This window comes from Haemorhous mexicanus, chromosome 1 (assembly GCF_027477595.1).
Source record: "Haemorhous mexicanus isolate bHaeMex1 chromosome 1, bHaeMex1.pri, whole genome shotgun sequence".
Taxonomy (NCBI): domain Eukaryota; kingdom Metazoa; phylum Chordata; class Aves; order Passeriformes; family Fringillidae; genus Haemorhous; species Haemorhous mexicanus.
The window spans coordinates 5,679,361-5,697,659 of record NC_082341.1 but is presented as its reverse complement, the minus strand read 5'-3'; the positions used below and the strand labels follow the sequence as shown (position 1 = coordinate 5,697,659).

Here is an 18,299-nt window from a genome sequence, read left to right as displayed (position 1 = left end):
AACACAACACTGCCATCCTACATGGGCGTCCTTTAGAGCCCGGCGGAGGCTTTGCACTGCAGAGCATTTATTCTCTATTTCTCCCCTTCCTACAGCAATGTTTTCTGACTTTAAAAATGCCTCTTTCAATCTCAAGCAAATCACTAATATGTGACTTTTCCTAAGAAAACTTACTGGGTTTCCTGTGCTGCTGTTAGCTCTCTCTCTTGATGCTGACTTTTTCCCAAAGGGATCTTGATATATAATAAGAAAATTTGCACCAAAAGTAAAAAGGAACAGAAACCACTAAAGAAAAAAAAAAATCTCAAAATTAATCTAGAAATTGCAGGCCCTGACTCCAACCTCATGGATTGCACCTAGGCTTGATTTAATAGATCTGCTGCTTTGTGAAATCAACTTTATTTTACCTATTAATGTAGTTAAGCTGCAAGAGGGTAGCTACAAGAGATTTAAATTGGATATTAGGAAGAAATTATTCATTGTGAAGGCGGTGAGACACTGGAACAGGTTTGGAACAGGTTTTACAGAGAAGTTACTGCTGCCCTATCCTGGAAGAGTTCAAGACCAGGTTGCACCAGGCTTGGGGTAACCTGGTCCAGTGGAAGGTGTCCCTGCCCATGGCAGGGGGGATTTGGAACTAGGTGATCTTTTAGGCTCATTCCAACCCAAATAATTCCATGTTTAAAAAAAACAAGTATAAAAGTCCACATTTTCAGAGGAGACAGTCCTCCAAGTTCCTTGCTAGGGCTGGAAAACAAGAAACCCGACTTGCAAATGTTGGGTTTTCAAAAATTTCATCCTGAAAATTAAAAAAAATCTGAAATCCTTCAGAAACTTTCCCAAGATCTGCATGAAAATAAGGAGAGTTCTGTAACCTAAAGCAGCCCCTAGCACAGTGATGGGAATACATCTATAGAAGTTAGGAAGTTACAGTAAAAATCTAGATGAGAAAATCTTCCTAGTAGGGATCATGACACTGGATTTCCTCTACATGGGAATTTTGACCACAAATTCTAACCAGGAATTTCCTTAACTAACCCGACATGTCTCCATGGAGAATTCTAATTTCAACAAACAGCTCCTTCCAAACCAAAAATATCTTCCTGAATTTCAGACAGATTCATTCCATACAGGTTGGCTCAGAAGTCAAATTATTGCATGACATATTTTAGCAAATGCTTATTAAAAAAACCCTTTTCTCCACAAGTCAGACTGCCCCAGGTTAATTTAAAACATAATTATAAACTGATTTTTTTAAAACTAATTCAAAGATCTGACTGAATTTTTTCATTGCAGTTCAAACTAGTTTTCCTCCTCCAGCTAATTCTACTGGGCAGGATGGGTTGAAATAGCAATGTTGAGTTCAACCTCTAAATGATTCTGTTTGAAGAGAGACTTTTGAATCTGCTTTGAATTCATCTGATGTAGCCAGAAAGTCTCCACTGATTTCAAGAAGCCTTTAATTCTCTGTAGGTTTCCTTCCAATGTAAGGTGAACTGGAGGGGTTTTCATCAACAAGCCTCCTAGCAAAAGTCATTATGCATTCCCCAAACAAATATGTAGAAAAGAGTCAGAGGAATAATAACATAAATGTTGACAACATAACAAAAAAAAAAAAAAAAAGCAGAGGAAATATTTGTTATCCTTATTTATTTAATAAAGAAACATAATAAACTTGAATTTTTCCAGGTACAAACAGCTTAGTATGTCCTATGATATTGGCTGATATTTTCCTTGCTCGTTTTGTAGCTTGAGTGATTCATGTGGTAACCTTTATTGAACAAATCAACAGAAAAAAAAATGGTAGCACTCACCATGCTTATAGACAGTGTGGGCCAACTATTGAGTTTGTGTCTTAAACTAAATCACTGCACTGGGAGGTTGTATCATGGCTCGATTCAGATCAGCATCTCCAGTAACAAAGATCTACAAGTGAGGTGACTTGACATTTTTGAGGGGAGTTCTGCATACCATACAAAGATACCATTCCCTCTTCATCCCTAAAGAAACACACCACAGGACAATAGAAAACCCAATAGAAAACCGACCTTCCAGTTACAAAGGTTTTTGAAAGCAATTTACAATTCAGTTTTAGAAAGTTTCACTGTAAACATCTAGAGTTAAGACCCTCTTTCAGATTTTTTTTGCATTACTTTTTTTTTTAATAGAGGTTTTGGGTAAAAGAACCATTTGTAATTGCATCAGTACTATAGGGTCTCACAGCAATGACACTCAAATGTTCAACTCAAAGGTGAAATGACCAAAGAAAGGGCTCTTCTCTAATAAAATCAGTGACCAGCTAATTGTCTCTTTACATTCCATTCATTACTGGGCCTGACTCTTAATAAGAACAGCGGTTGAATATTTTCTAATATAAGTTGCAAATAATTAAAATATTGTTAAAGCAGCATAACCAACAACTCACTTCTGAGTGCAGGCTGGCGTTTTCCTTGGGTTTCAGACAGTACATTAAAAGAAATCACATGAGAGATGCTCCTTTTTCCTTAGCATTTTTCCCTCTTCTTTTTTTCTTATTCTAAAGCTTTGAAAGGAAAATAATTTTGCTACTTGTCAGCCAATAAATGCTTGTTCAGCAAGTAATGAATGTTCTATTTTCTAATTAAACAGTTTCATTATAGGCAGCAGCTTGTTGCTAATGATCAATAAATCCCATTGAGGAGAAACCATTTTAATCAGTAAGTCGTGTCCTCCGAGTGTCAGCCACTCTATAAACTCACAAGATACATATATATGTATAGATATACGTATGTGTGTGTGTGTATATATATATATGCATATAAATATAAAAATCGCATACTCTTTCTGGGTGATATGTACAGTCAGAATAACATTACAGCATAAATACACAGGGAATATAAAGTTTCTCTAATTTGAGAAGCCTTGAGCAATTCTGAGTTTTTGGGGGAGGTGAGGAGTGGGGAGGGGGGAAGGAATAAAGAATGTTTTTACTTCAAGGAACGACGAGTAGTCCCCTTAAGTTAGAATCTAATTACATACAAGATTTAAAGGCAACAAAATGCCCAGAGGAACAGCCCTATGTTATACACCATAGACATGGGGTTAAAAGGGCAAGAGAGCATGATTATAATAATACTTATATAGTATGGTTCATTCCCTTATAGCACTTTGCAATCAGAAAGTCTTACAACACCCCTGTGAGGTAGGTAAGTATTATTATTCCCATTTTACAGATGGGTAAACTGAGGCACAGATAGGTTAAATTATTTGCCTAAAAATCATGTAGTAAGAATCAGGAATAGACCCCAGGAATCCTGATGGCAAATCCTCTGAATTAACCGATAGACCACTCTCAAGTGAATGCCTGAGACACCTCTCAATGAATGGAGAGAAAATATTAGCCCATATTTACACAGATACATTGTCATCCTTTTGACATGTTGCATGTTGTTGTACATATTCTGACTTCTTTAGAGGACAGATAACAATGGCCATAGATAAACTTGACTGTAACGTGTTGCTTTAATTCTTGTTGCCAACCCCATGTGTTTTTTTTGACTCCTTCACAACCTGGGATGTAACTAAATGTTAATGACAATACACCTTAAATACATTCTTGATATCTTTGCTTCTCCAAGGTGAAAAAGCACAATTACTCTTCCTTTAAAGTGCAATGGCTCATTACAGAAATCTCAAGATTTTCCATGAAGTCCAACCAAACCCAAGTACAATCAGTCTGAAGGTGAAAAAGAAAGAACTTGTCTGTAATGATGGACATGTCTTTATATTCCATAAATAATTTCTCACATTTTATCGAGGCTGAAAGATAATAAATAATAACCTATGTTAGCATGTAAAAACCTCTAATACTTTTCTACAGCCACACATCCACCTTTCACCATATTGTCATTTCTTTGGCCTGAAGCTGAAGGACACATCAACTGTAAATATTACTTTGCCTACAGGAATGAGGATATAGATATTATCTAGTAGATTTTTTTTATCAGTTCCTGTATTTCTTGTCCTTCCCCAGAAATCTAACCGTACTATCTGAGAAAATGAAAGATGGACCTTGAGTAAAAAGGATTCAAACCCTCAAAATTTGTGTACAGATCCAGAGGTAATTCCCCTCCCACCTTCTTGATCACACTGTCACAGCCGTTCTGCACGGCCCAGTTGGCATTGATTTATTACTACTAGTAGTATTTGCAATTTATTTTTTTAGAGTAATACTGATGCACAGAGTTCCAAATAAGGCTGCTTAGCTCAGTGTTCCTGGGGAAAATGTAACCTATCCCACTACCTTAACAGAAACTTTGCCAGCCTAGATGGTGCTTTAGATCACTACACACAAACGTGATGCGCTACTTCTATGGCGAGTTTGATTGCGGATTTCAAAGCAGATTCTTGAAACATACTAAAAAATTAGTGCTTTTATTAACAGTTTTACAAACAGAATCCATTATTGTCTAGTTTCCTGAAGGATAGAACAAGCCATTTCTCTCATTATTATGACATCATTCACTTCTCTGTTTTTTTGTTGGTTTTTTTTTTGTGTGTGTGTTTCTGCTGATGTGCAGTTGCAAGTCCCAAGAGGGAGGGCTTAGTGTAATCAACAGTTTAAATGCTGCTAATTTGATACTTCAATTTGCAACAAATTTCCTCTTCAAGTGATGGGGATCCCGCAAGTTTCTATTACCTTGACTCAGAGTTCATCATGAAGAGTGTAAGGATCATTAATCTCCATGGAAAAAGAGACTTAGTTTTTTTTTTTTAAGTAAAAAAATATCAAATATAATAAATTTATGAAAGACCATTCACAACATATACAGTAAGTGTTACATTTTGCTACAGCAGCTGTGATTTTTTTTTTTTTTTTTAGAATGCAAGGTCATACATCGCCATAAGTAAACACACTAATATGAGTAAGACCTTAAATGAATGTATACAGCCAGGCTTTATCTGTGGATAGATATACACTGTGTTTACTGTTTTACAGTCTAGCCTATTCTTATTCACACCATTGATATAACAGCTATGACCCTGCAGAGAATCTTCCTGTGCATATATAAATATAAATATTGAGCCAAGTCAAAAAGAGCAGGGTCAAATGTTATATGACTTATTAGACTCCTGTAGTTAAGGGTAAAAAATCCACTGTTTCTCTTGCAACTAATTTTTAATAAGAAGGCTGCTTCAATCGTTGTGTAGTTACAGCATTACATTCTGTAAACAATGTTTTAAAGCATTCTAAACAAACTTTTAAACAATTGATTCTTTATCCTTGTCGGGTGAGAGGAGACAATCTATAGCCTCATCGCTTTTGCTCACGTCCGTTACCTTCAGCTGGAGGTTTTCACTCGTGCCTCTGGTGACGCTGTCGTAGGACGGAGGGAAGGAGGTGGAGGACAGAGTTTCTGATTTGTCTATGGGCCTGCCGTAGTTTTCGTTCATCATGAACGCGATGAGACCCTCCTTCTCGGGCGCATCGTCCTCCAGGATGCTGCTCTCCAAAGTTCTGTGCCGGTACAGGTAGGATGCCTGCTTCATGGAGCGCCGGAACAAATGTCTCCTGTAGGCCCTCTGGATGACGATGGCGGAGACCTCTTCTTGTTTCCGCCTGAGCGTCGTTGTTATCGGCTCGTAGGAGATCTTGGAGGGGTTGGCTGCCATGAACTTCTCTTCCATCTGTATTTTAAGGGCATCCATCTCCCCAGATTCTCCTAGCACCCTTTTTGTAAAAGCAAACAAAATATCCAAGCAATGGATCCTGTCTCCGCTGACCATGGGCAGGTCCATGGCTATGAGTTTGATTTTGTTTGGTTTCGCTATGCGCAAAGGTTCTGACAGCGCGTCTGCAAAGTCTGAAAGTGCAGAATACTCAATAAACTGAGTGGCTTCGGGGTCAAACTTCTCCCAGATTTCATAGAACATATCAAAATCATCCTCGCTTAGAGGCTCTGTACTTTCCTCAGTGGCTACACTGAAGTTCTCTAAAATAATGGCTATATACATGTTTACAACAATGAGAAATGATATAATGATATATGTGACAAAGAATAAAATCCCTACGGCAGGGCTCCCGCAGTCTCCCTTTGAGCCATTTGCATTGGGAAGGTTTGGGTCACAATATGGTGGTCCAGTGTTTAAAATGGGGTTGAGAAGACCATCCCAGCCAGCTGACGTGGTGATTTGGAAGAGACAGAGCATGCTGTTAGCAAAGGTCTGGAAGTTGAACATGTCATCAATCCCATACTCCTTCTTCACATAGGCAAAGTTAGCCATGCCAAAAATGGCATAAATGAACATGACCAGAAACAGCAAGAGGCCAATGTTGAACAGAGCAGGAAGGGACATCATTAAGGCAAAGAGCAGAGTTCGAATTCCTTTGGCTCCCCGGATGAGTCTCAGGATCCGGCCAATCCGAGCCAAACGAATGACTCTGAAGAGTGTGGGAGAGAAGAAATATTTCTGGATGATGTCAGAAAGTACGGTGCCTTGAAAAGAAAAGAGACAGACAGCAAGTTAGTACATGGGAAATAATCCCAGGCTTTCCTTTTAAAGCAATCAGTCAGGATTATTGAGAAAATAAATGGAAAGTTGCCCAGAGTGGAAGGCTCACAATGAAGGGAAAGGCATTGTTGCTTTTTCGTGCCCATTTAATCCATAAGAACTTGTGGGACTCTAAGCTAAGAATGGTAGTGCAGTTTTATTAAGGAAAGCTTTTCTGTTGGTAATGAGAAACCAAGATCAAGTCAAGACACAGATAACTGCAGCTTTTTGACCATGACCCAGCTGAGAAATCTGTTTTGAGTGCAGATGTCAGAATTTGTCTCCTATGACAATATTTTTGTCTGTAAAATAATGAGTCAGAAATACTGGTGTGCTTGGCCTGGTTTTTTTGAGCTACCACCAGAACAATGCAGGTTTTTACGGTGTATCCACTTGGTTGGCTGTTTGCTTATAAATTTTTCCAGTTTCCCTGATGGGCTGGGAAGGAACTAAGGGCTAAGGCTGTGCTAGCAAGGAAATGAGCTTGCACCCTGTACTAAACTCTTCCTGCAGGAGCAGAGCACTTGGTCCAGAATGTCTAATGCCAAGTCCCTGGCTGCACTGAGCCCTGCTGAGCTCCTGTTTCCCACAGGAAAAGTGGCATGGCCCAATGCTTCTGACACTGAAACAACCTGGCTGGTCATGGGACAGCACTGTGAGCAGCATGACAGCTCTGGTTAACTGTGTGCTATGGGCGTAGCCAGAGCTTCTGACATCAAGGTTCTGGTGACAGCTGTGTGGCAGTGGCGTTCCCGGGGTGACCCAAACCTGTGAAATCCAGGCTGTTCAATGCCCCCAAAGCACAGGTGGGTGTCTGAGCACCAGAGGTCTGCACTGGAATGTTGCAGCTTCCCCAGTCCACTACAGGGTGTTCAGAGAAGCAGGAGCATCAGCTGATGTTTTCCTAGCACAACACTTTTTCATTTACCTATTCCCTCCCTCAAAATGGAAACTTTTTTCCAGAAGAGCTGAATTTCTGAGCTCATTCTGCTCACTAGATCAGTTGATCACCTTTCAGTTGCTGATACTTCCAACTTCAGTGAAAACTCTTTTGGTAGGATTTCAGATTCATTTGACCTGCACTTCTTTAGCACCTAAATACGTCTCCAGAACAGCAAATGACACAATTAACAATAAAACTGTGTCTTTCTGTTTCATCCCTTGGATGTATCAGGGTGTGGAGCTCTAGTAACAAGGCTGAGAAAAGTCAGATTCACTGCACTGCCCAAACCTGCCCTGAAAGACTATTTCAAAATTTTCTAATAAAAAGCAAATAGCAAAGCAATAGCAATCCACGTGTGGCACTTTCATGTGGCTTTTTTATTTCTCTGTCATTGGCTCTTATGCAGAACTGGGGTTAAGTGTATGTAGCAGCCAGCTCATGTTTTATCACCATGAATCATTAAATGTAGAGTTTGATAAACCTCCTAATTTTTCTGATCAAACCAGTTTTTGTTAGGCAGTGATATGCTAGTTATAATTGCACTTTAAAATTGTGTTTAGGATTCAACTCTCTGAGTTGAAAGCATCTTTATTGCACAAAATTAATTTTGCCAATTAATTTTATGTCTGCCTTTCTAAGCCTGGAGTCTGGGTGAAAATCCTGGGTCACCTACCTACGATGGACAGAATCACAACCACAAAGTCAAAAATGTTCCAGCCATTGGTGAAGTAGTAGTGTCGCAGAGCCAGCATTTTGAAGATGCACTCCCCAGTGAAGATGGCAACAAAAAGCATGTTGATTTTGTGGAGGATGTTCACTTTTTCTTGACTTTGGTCATCTGTTTCCACCATCATGGTAACCATGTTAAGGCAGATGAGAATCATGATGGAGACATCGAAGGCTTGTTTTGAGACGACATCGAAAATAAAACCTTGGTATTTGTTCTGGGGGAAAGGAAAAGGTTTAGTTGAGAAATCTGAGCCATTTAAAAATGATGTAATTGTCTCCTGATTGATCAGAAAGTAGGGGAAAACAGACAATATATTGCATCTGATAGGAACTTCATAAACTTAAAAGTGATGATGAGTATTTTTTGGATGGAGTTTCCAAACTCATTTGCTCCTAATGCTTTTTGAAACTGCTGTAAACAAGACACTGGACTGTGGCCATGAATTTGTTCAATGCAGGCAGGTGGCCACTGGCATATGTAAATGGCACATGTAAATTGCAATGTTAGTCAATGCTGCAGAAGAGGGAATTTTGTACCACAGGTCACTGGACTTGTAAATACCATCCAAAATCAAAACACATAATTATTAAGTGCTTTTCATCTGGGAGCAATAAATCTTCCTATGCTGGAGAGTGGAATGGTGCTAATTCTAATAATCATTCAACTATTACACAAAGTTCAACTGAATTATGCTGTTCTTACCAGTGGCCTTGGGATTGGCTTTTGAGGTTTCTTAGATCCCAGCTTTTTCATTGCATTATAATATTTTTTCTGTTCTTCTGTCATGAAGATGTCCTGGCCACCTAAGTATAGGGTGAGAACAACACTATTACTTTTGATGAAGAGAGCTTGCCTCTGCCCCCTTCCAAAGGGTGAATCCTCTCCTATTTAATTTCCCTTTTAATGTAGCTTCCATCAGCTTGGACTGCTCAGAGGGACAGTGGTGTTGGTGCACAGAGGACACCAGGCCAGTCTGTGCCCCTGTGTCAAATTTTGTGCCAGAGATCCCCTCTGCCTGAGCTGCTTTGCTGCATTCTGTGGGAAATAGAGTCCCCCACCCTATATTTTCAGGATGCTCATGCTCTAGGGACCCCAGGGACTTTGTAGAAGTCCTGAAGGTGGTTTTTGCAGTTGCTCTGCCACGGCTGATCTCAAGTCTGCTGTGGCAAAGCCCCTGCTGATAAATCTGCTCCTGGCCTCGGTCCCTGCAGCAGTCACAGGATGATGTGTAGCACATGCACTACTTATCTTTTTCTTTTGTTGGTTGAAATTGTCAATGATGACACCAATGAAGAGGTTCAATGTGAAGAAAGACCCGAAGATGATGAAAATCACAAAGTAAAGGTACATGTATAAATTACATTCCCATTCAGGCTGCTCCTCGCACTGCAAAGGGGAAAAGGGAGAGTGTGAACATGACACCACCTCTGCACACATCAAAATATGGATGCAGTCCAAACAAAGCAGTCCATTGGAAATAAAAGTTATGAAACATGAGAAAAATACTGTAACTTCTGTGAGCAGTCAGCTCTCCTCTGAAGTTTACCACTGGTATCTGCAATGTCACAGTCATTTCAGCAACACTTCACAACACTGTCACAGCAATCACACTGCTCCAGAAAGTGCAACTCCAGAATAAATCCGACCAAATGTTCTCAGTCTGAACACAGAAGAGGAAAAGAATCCATTTTCTGATTATCCTAATGCCTGCATGAACTAATGGTACTTACAATAAACCAGAAGTATGATTGCAGTATAATTGAATCCTAATGAAAAACACTGCATTTTTAAGTGCATTTTTTTTTTTTTTTGTGAGGGGTGGAATGGAATAAAGTCTATTGCTGAAGAAGTGAGAAAGAGGTGACTTGAGTCTGATAACCTCAAGTCACCTCTGCCATGTTTGGTGACAGTGCTCAGATTTGCCCCATCAGCTCCTGTTATCTAAACAAGGTGCATTCCCTAAATGCCATATTTTCTTGTGGGTAACCCATGAGTTTCATTCAGCAGCAGGGAGGATACCTGTGCACATGTACCAGAATAAATCACCACCATGAGCTATGTTATGCAAAGATAGTTTTCTGCTTCTGTGGTACCATGAAGTTTTTCCACCCCTTATTCCTCCCCTTAGGCCTCAACTTTTGCCCTAAATTCAGCCTTTTAAATTCCTAGTACCAGACAGCTGCCTCAAAAATTAACAGTAAGTGTAAACTTGTTCCTCTAATACAATTAAAAGAAGGAAAGAAAACTGCAGATCTCTCAATAAAAAGATAAACAAACCACACATGGTGTAGCAAGGGAAATGCTTTTTTTGTTTGTTTGTTTGCTTTTATGGGAACCTGACACTGAAGAGGATGCAGGTAAGAACTGAGCTGTCACCAGTCACCAGCACATCCCAGTCAGAGCTGGAAGTTCACAACACCCTCTTTGTCTGCCAGGAGCTTCTCCACACTCCCCCAGTGGAGCTGCTGGCTGCAGAAAAGACACTTGCTCAAAGTGAAGGCATAGGGAGGGTTAAATATTTGTCTCACAGGGCAATTCAACTTAAACCCAGCACTTTTAAAGACATGTTATCAACAGAAGTTGTAAAATAAGGCAGTAAACAAGGAGAGGGGAAGAAATATTGAGAGCAATTTAGGTCTTTGATGGACTCAGACTAATTCTTGAGGTGCCTCTGTGTGCTGGGAGTTCTGCAGCAGGAATAGATAAATCAGTTGTGTAGGAGCAAGGGCCACATTTACTTTAATTTCAGTGTCATCATGCTCCAGTACAGCTACAAACAATGAGGGTCTGCAATGTCCCAGCCAGAGTAAGACAGGGACTGGCACCCTGCATGTATTTAATTTTGTTGTGTTTGTTGTTAAGCACCATCAGTGCTGCAAAAGGCAATGGAACAGGAAATTATTAATTTCCTTGCAGAGACTTACCTCTCTTGAATCCACTGCTGCATACATAATATCCATCCAGCCTTTAAATGTGGCCTGAAAAAAACCCCACATAAGACATAAGCATATTATACAAGTACACCCTGAAATGATATAATCTCTGTGATGAACTTTCAAAATGCAATGTTGAGCATGTACTTCACAATTAATACATTGCCTGCCTTGCAATCTAACAGGTGTCCTTGACTTTATGCTCATTTAGATATTTAAATTAATTCCAATATGGTTTTCTCCTGGATTTTCTCATTTCTGTTTTTTTTTGACTTTCTGCACTTGCAGGGATAAAAGAGAGGTTTTTAGTAGAGATTTTAAGAAGGAAAGAAAACATAACAATTAAATCTCTGGACGTTCTGACCTGAAAAATTTCAAGTAATGAAGAGATATGGCTACACATAACATTAAAGAATGTTGTCTTGCACAAGCCTTGCACCAGGTGAGATGGATCCCATCCATATCCTGCTGGAGCTTGGATTCTGCCCTCTTCTAAACCAGGGCAAATCACAACAATATTAAACCCCAGGGAGTTGCATAAATCACAGCTGACTTGAAAGAAGCAAAGGCAATCAACACCTGCTGTGAGCCTGGCCCTGGAAAATCAATCTGCTTTACTGTTCAGATTTTCTTTTTATTAAGCTTTATGAAGTCAGTAGTTTTAATATTTTTTTTTTAAATAATTGTTTAAAGAAGAAAAGATTCCACAGAAGTCAGTGTCTCTTATTGGAATGTTCAATGCAGAAGGGCAGTGACAGCACTCCTAGGAGAAACACAGGGAAGTGATTTTTACTATTCTGTAGCAATCCCATGACTCTTTGATCCCAATATTTGCCTCTTATTAGGCACAGCCTGATGCCAAGCACACCTGGCATTAGTTCTGACTCTGGCCTAAGCCCCACTGCCTTTATTTGGGCTCTCTAGAGTTGTTTCTCATTTGACTTCTGACCTCTTCAGACCAACCCTGACCTAAGTCAGAGTGAGCAGACAATGAGGCATTTTTAGATTTATTCATTTCATCAGATTTACACTGTCATACATGCAAGATCCACACCCAATACTTCTTTACATCCTACTGACACTTAAGTTGAATATTGCCCTATTGTGTAGGCATACAGTTCCAGATAACACCAGAAGGAATTTGGCCAGAGATAACCAAGAAAAACCCAGGCAGTTGGGCTGAGGTGGGCACAGTCAGTGGTTTTAGAACTCTCTATTATTATATTAAATCCTGGAGGTAATGCTGCCTTCCCAATTCCTTCTGAATGCTGCTGAGCCAAAGGAAATTGTACAAGAGATCAATGATATTTCTCATAAAGGTATACATAAAGTAGTGTTTGAAAGGTTGCACCTATTCTTATCTACTGCCTGAAAGAGATTAACCCACTCACCCAAATCAGAACCCTTTGGAAAATCTCTCCCATGGTGCTGTGTGTTAAAATCACTTTAGATGAAGTATCTAGAGGAACAATCAGCATTTTTATCAAAACAAATAATTATTTGAGCCTGTCATGCTGATACTCCTTAAATACCCCAATATTTTCCTTTTTTGCCATTCCTTTTCTAATCTGATGAAAGACCTTCTGCAGCCATTAGAGCTTTCAGCTCCAAGTGCTGCTCAGGAAGGGTGGCTGGGATGAAACATGAAATCCTTTCCCTGTGGCACAAAATGATCTGATCTTAGCCTGTACTTTTCTCCCACTTGGGAGGAAATCTTTTCTCTTGAGCAGCTATTTTACCCCTCAGTGTGTACCACAGACTCCAGCAACTCTCCTGCAAGGCACAGTGGTTTGTGGTGATAAAGGATGATGAAGTGATCTGACAAAAATAAATATTAAGAGAATGAAGTGCTGTGATTTTCTGTTTCCTCCAGTCGTCAAGAAGCAAGAGAATTAAAAATCTGTGGGACATCTGGAAAGCTTCCCTGGACACTTCACCTGCAGAGGGTAAAAGATACTGAGAATGAAAGAAATATAACACTGAGAAAAGAAATTATTTATCTGGAATTAGCAACCACTTACACTCTGGATAAGGAAGTGACAAAATCTGTGTTTGAGTGTTTGTGATATTATCCTGCCTGGAAGCTATCCAGAGAAGCACCATTTTCTCCTGAAACTGTCATGTGATGAGATTATCTACTGATAAACTCATCCTGGATGGGATTACATTGCGTTATTTCACTGCTGGTTAGAGCTGCAATGCAGCAAATTAGTGGGGAGGAGGAAAGGTGGGATGGCACTGGCTGCCCTCAAACCAAATGGTGCCTTGAAGTAAAGCCAGTCTTTAAATCTGTAAGCTCCTGGAATGTACTTCTCCTTTTTATCTTTTTTTCTTTTTCTTTTTTCTTTTTTCTTTTTCTTTTTCTTTTTCTTTTTCTTTTTCTTTTTCTTTTTCTTTTTCTTTTTCTTTTTCTTTTTCTTTTTCTTTTTCTTTTTCTTTTTCTTTTTCTTTTTCTTTTTCTTTTTCTTTTTCTTTTTCTTTCTCTTTTTACTTTTTTCTTTTTTTTTCTTTTTCTTTCTCTTTTTCCTTTTTTCTTTTTCTCCTTTTCCTTTTCCTTTTCCTTTTCCTTTTCCTTTTCCTTTTCCTTTTCCTTTTCCTTTTCCTTTTCCTTTTCCTTTTCCTTTTCCTTTAATTTTCCCATTCCTTTTTCTTCTTTTTCTTTTTCTTTTTCCCCAGGAAAGGAAATTGTTCAATAAAAATGTCTGCTTTTCATGGCTGAAACCCTGGCCTTCACATTGCTGAAATGTTTCTTTGGGCATTACTCTTGACGAGAGAAATTTCTGAAAGCTAAACCAGAGAAGTTTTTGCACATTCTGCAACCACAGTGACAGTAAAACCAGGCATTGCAGTCCACAGAGGTGCAGGAGATGGTGTAATGCAGTAACTTTAGACACACAACTCAGCCTCATGATCATTTTGTGTCTGATTTATGGGCTCAGTCAGGACTTCAAACCTGGCATGAGGGATTGCTTTAACTCTGCAGCTCCTGCTTGCTGTGCTGGTCTAAAGGTGCTTCTGTTTTCTGCCCACTCCTCATCTGGAGTCCCAAAGTGACAGAGTTAATAGCACAAATTCAAAGATAAGTAGGATATAGTCAATCTAAGTCCATTCTGTCTAAGAAGAACTTTTCCAAACAAGCCAGATGCTGCAGAAAAGACCACTTATTCCTGGGTGTTCTTCAATAGATGGCTGAAATTTCAAAATACATTGCAAAAAAATATGCAGATTGTGATCACAGGGTGGAAGTGTGGGATTACACAAGGGAAGTGCAAAACTGCTACTGGAAATTTAAGATATTTCTTTGATCAGTTCAAATACAGATTTATAGAACACAAGTGCTGTGAGACTTTAAGAAAATTTGGAATACAGAAAAACTATTCCTGAAGCACTGAGTTGTAGCAAGACCTTTTTCCTCTTAGATTAGGGTTTTAGGAGTATTAAATCACCAGGAAAGTGAATCATCCTTCTTTCAAGTCAAAAAGTTGTGATGACAAAGACCTTTCCCTCCCCATGAATGAGACATTCCTCTTGTTGCAGACTGAGCAGAGCAGTTACCTCTGTTATTTTATTAACCTGGTTTGGGATAGCCTGCTTATAAAAGGAGGAGCTTGACACTTTGCATTAATTTTCTCAGACTCATTATCCCAAAGTGGCAACTTCAGGAGAGCACAATGGATCCCAGTCAAGGTAGGAAAAGAGCAGAAGATATTTGGGGCAAATTTCATGCAGAAAACTTTCCTCTGGGTAGACTCATGTCCTAAAATTTCCAAAGTAGCAATTTTCATTGCTTTCAAATACGCTGCTGAAGAAGACAGAACATCAAGCAGATTTGTTTTACACATTTCCATTTGGATTTGCAGGCATTCCAAAGGAACTTGAGAGCCACTGAGATCTGTCTGTGGCAGCTGAAAATGCCAGCAGCCAAAAGACAAGTCGCACTTCAACGCTCACGTTTTGGATCCTGGCGGGTTGTAACCCAAATGCTGATCTCCTCCTTGCCCTGCTGTGCACAGGGATGCACAGAGGTCTCTGACTCTCCAGGGGAGCTGGGCTGTCAGCTGAGCCCCTGCATTTCCCACGGGGTTTGCCCATGAAATGTGACCCCTTACGGGGAATATTTGGCAAGGGGCGCCTGTAACCGACACTCCTGGCAAAGGAGATCCAGATGTTTGGGCCCCTCCTTTGTGTGTGTCTCCTTTTCACTTTATTGCCTGTGGTCAGCAGCAGACACAAGAGCTCCAGGAGCAGGATTAAAGCCAAAATCAATCCCCTAATGGAAACAGGCTCTTGCTCTTCCTCTGTAAAGAAGGAGCTGCCACCTGTCATAGAAATCCTACCTGATTTCCTGCTAAAACCAGTTTGTTCAGCCTGACCAGGCCTAGGATTACAACACTTCTTTTGCAACTAAAAATCTATTTCTCTCCTACCCAACACAGGATCACAGGTTTGAAAGAAACCATTTTTCCATTTTCAACTGGAAAAGAGCAGTATTAGCCCATTCTCTTCAAATGTGTGCTGAGATCCACCTTACAACCAGCTATGTTTCTTCTGCCACCACTGATCCAACAGAGGGGCCTAGAAAAAATTGTTTCAGGATATTCCTTAGGAAATGCCAACTTATTAAAAGCTAAAGATTTTCAGAAAACTGGAGCTTGATTCTTATAAAATAAATGTTGAAGGAATAGCTGCCTCTCTGGTGGAGTTTTCCCCCCCAAAAAGCAGGCAATTGTTATGTAATCAGAAGAATTAAGAAACTTCAGGTAAGGCACAATATTTTAAACCTGGAAATTCTTGCTCATCTACATTGGATGTTTAAATGAAAGACAAAGAAAACACTATTTGGAACAGAAAATCTAATTAAAGGCTTTCAAAGTGAAATAAACAATACCCTGCATGGCTGAGCTGAATATCATAATTACATGCAACAGATAAAAGCTCTCACTCTCAGCAAGTTTGTGTCATGGAAAGAATCAAAAGTGGTTGTGCCCATTCCAAAGTTTCTGCTTTCCAGAGGGTGTGAAAGAAAAACTGAAGGGACCGATCAGAAGATCTCAAACTCAAGCGTTTGTGCACCAGGAACTGCACACATAAGAACAAGGATTTCTACCAGAAATAAAAATTGCTTCATGGAGCTGTTCCATGCATCTGTGACAGAGAAAACTAGATCTGGGAAAAACAAACTCACTTCTTGGGAAGGAGAAGGGCTGGCAAATCTGATGGGGACCTGTGCCCCTTTGGAAGGGCAGGAGGGGGCTGAAGGCAGTGCCCTGCTGTGTTGCAAAGGGTGAATTCTATAGGTGACAAATGAACTGAGCTCCCAGAACACAATTTTTTATCCCAGAACTGAGGGATGCTGTCACAGGTGTTTCAAGAAATAAACCTCCCTGTCCAAAGATGTAGCAGGGAGCTTATTTAACTCTGCATGCAAAAATTGCAATGAGCAAACACTCCAAGTGCACATCCAGCCCCTGCCACCATTTGGCTCCAGATTAGGAACAATGGAAATAAGCATCATAACCACTACTTTATGTGAGGACCCTATGGAACTGAAACACAAACCAGTTTGTCTGAAATCACCCAGCAGTCCAGCAGCAGGGCCTGGACAAAGTGGAGTCCCCCGTGGTTCTTTCTGTTCAGCTGTCCTATGTCAAAACACTGTGAATCTCAGGGCATACAACCCATTTATCTATATTTTACATTTGATGGTGAAAAAGGTTGTAGAAGTGGCTTCCTCCTGGCTTTACAGCTCAAACATTGCCATCATCTTTGAACCTCAGCAGTCTCTTTTCTGCTATGCTCTTGCCACCTTCCCAGAGAGGCTGGGCTGGGGGCAGTGTCAGCAACCTGATCCCCACCCTGACCCACAGTTAGAATCAATCTGAGTCATTATTTAAGAGGTGGACACAAGGTGAGGGACCAGAATGAGAGGCACCAGTGTCCTTCTCAAAACATGGAAAGTGAGCAGAGGGACATAAATTAGGACTACACCTTCATGTAGTAACTTCAGCTGGGAAAGTGAAGGCACTGGAACTTCATTTTTTCCCCAGCAGGATATAGTGAAATCCCAGGCTGTTCTGGACGGCCAGAGCACTCTGTCTGAATGGACAGTCCTTCCTGTGTCATAGATTTTATAGTGGATTATAATATTGACAAAATGATCTTTAATTCACCTCAACAGTCCAATCACCTCCCAGAGAACTGTATTAGTGATACAGCAGCAGAAACCCAAATTAAAGCCATAAACTGCCATAATATCCCTAGGCCAAGTTAATATGCAAAATGTGATTTATTTACACTTGAGGAAAGGCATTGTCCTAATGGGTAAGGCTGAAAAACTCAGAAAAGCCCAGAGGTTAACCTGAGCTTTTGAAATGATGGTTTCAGTGAGAACCAGCAACATCTGCCCATGAGTTTCTGGTGGTCACACTTACCACTTGTAGCAGAGCCAGGTACCCAGCACCAACATTATCAAAGTTAACTTTAACTTTTGTCCAGTAAAATGTGCCTGACACGTTGTAAAGTATGCAGTCACTCATGTTGTTAATAATTTTAGAGTCCAAAGGCATATCTCCTTCTGTCTTGTTAATGCACTTCCCAAACTTCCCAGCAAAGAGGTTCACTCCCATGATGCTGAAGATGAGCCAGAAGATGAGGCAGACGAGCAGAACATTCATGATGGAGGGGATGGCTCCCACAAGGGCATTGACCACAACCTTGGGGGAAGCAGGAAAGGGAAAATTGAATTAATGTCAGCATTTGTATGGACACTTCATTAACAAGCTGTTGTGCACCCTTGAACCCTCACATGGGGGCAGGTGGATAAGCACTGACACTACCTAAGGAGCCAGACCACCTCTAAAGGCTTCAAACATGACTGTTTTTCCCTTTGGTAATCAAAGAAGGAATCTGTTGGCATCCCACCCAAAGGTTGATGCTTTTTCAAGAGGAATCTCTGAATTCAGAAGTCATCTTGACCTCTCAAATCTTTCTGGATAGTACACTTCAGTCAAACTAAAATAATAATGTGATTAATTGGAAATGGCTGGGGTGCACTACAGTGACTCAAAATAGAGAAAAAAAGATTTCTGAAATATTTGAATCCACTCAGGCCTCTGTAGCCAGTGGGTTGTGAACTATAGCTGTGATAAATTTTGCTTAATTA

General features: G+C 40.1%; 1 protein-coding gene across 8 annotated transcripts in view; it reads right to left on the bottom strand.

The window, feature by feature from the left end:
• Nucleotides 1-1,633: 1,633 nt before the first annotated feature.
• Nucleotides 1,634-18,299, bottom strand: part of LOC132323610 (sodium channel protein type 5 subunit alpha-like) — a 214,937-nt gene continuing 198,271 nt past the window's right edge. For all 8 annotated transcript variants that reach the window (XM_059839042.1, XM_059839034.1, XM_059839059.1 and 5 more), the window contains 6 exons: nucleotides 17,569-17,850; nucleotides 11,129-11,182; nucleotides 9,449-9,590; nucleotides 8,907-9,007; nucleotides 8,148-8,418; nucleotides 1,634-6,476 (listed from right to left, as the gene is read on the bottom strand). In XM_059839042.1, coding sequence (XP_059695025.1) covers nucleotides 5,242-6,476; nucleotides 8,148-8,418; nucleotides 8,907-9,007; nucleotides 9,449-9,590; nucleotides 11,129-11,182; nucleotides 17,569-17,850 — 2,085 coding nt within the window. In that variant the 3' untranslated portion in view covers nucleotides 1,634-5,241. The remainder of the gene's footprint in view (nucleotides 6,477-8,147; nucleotides 8,419-8,906; nucleotides 9,008-9,448; nucleotides 9,591-11,128; nucleotides 11,183-17,568; nucleotides 17,851-18,299) is intronic.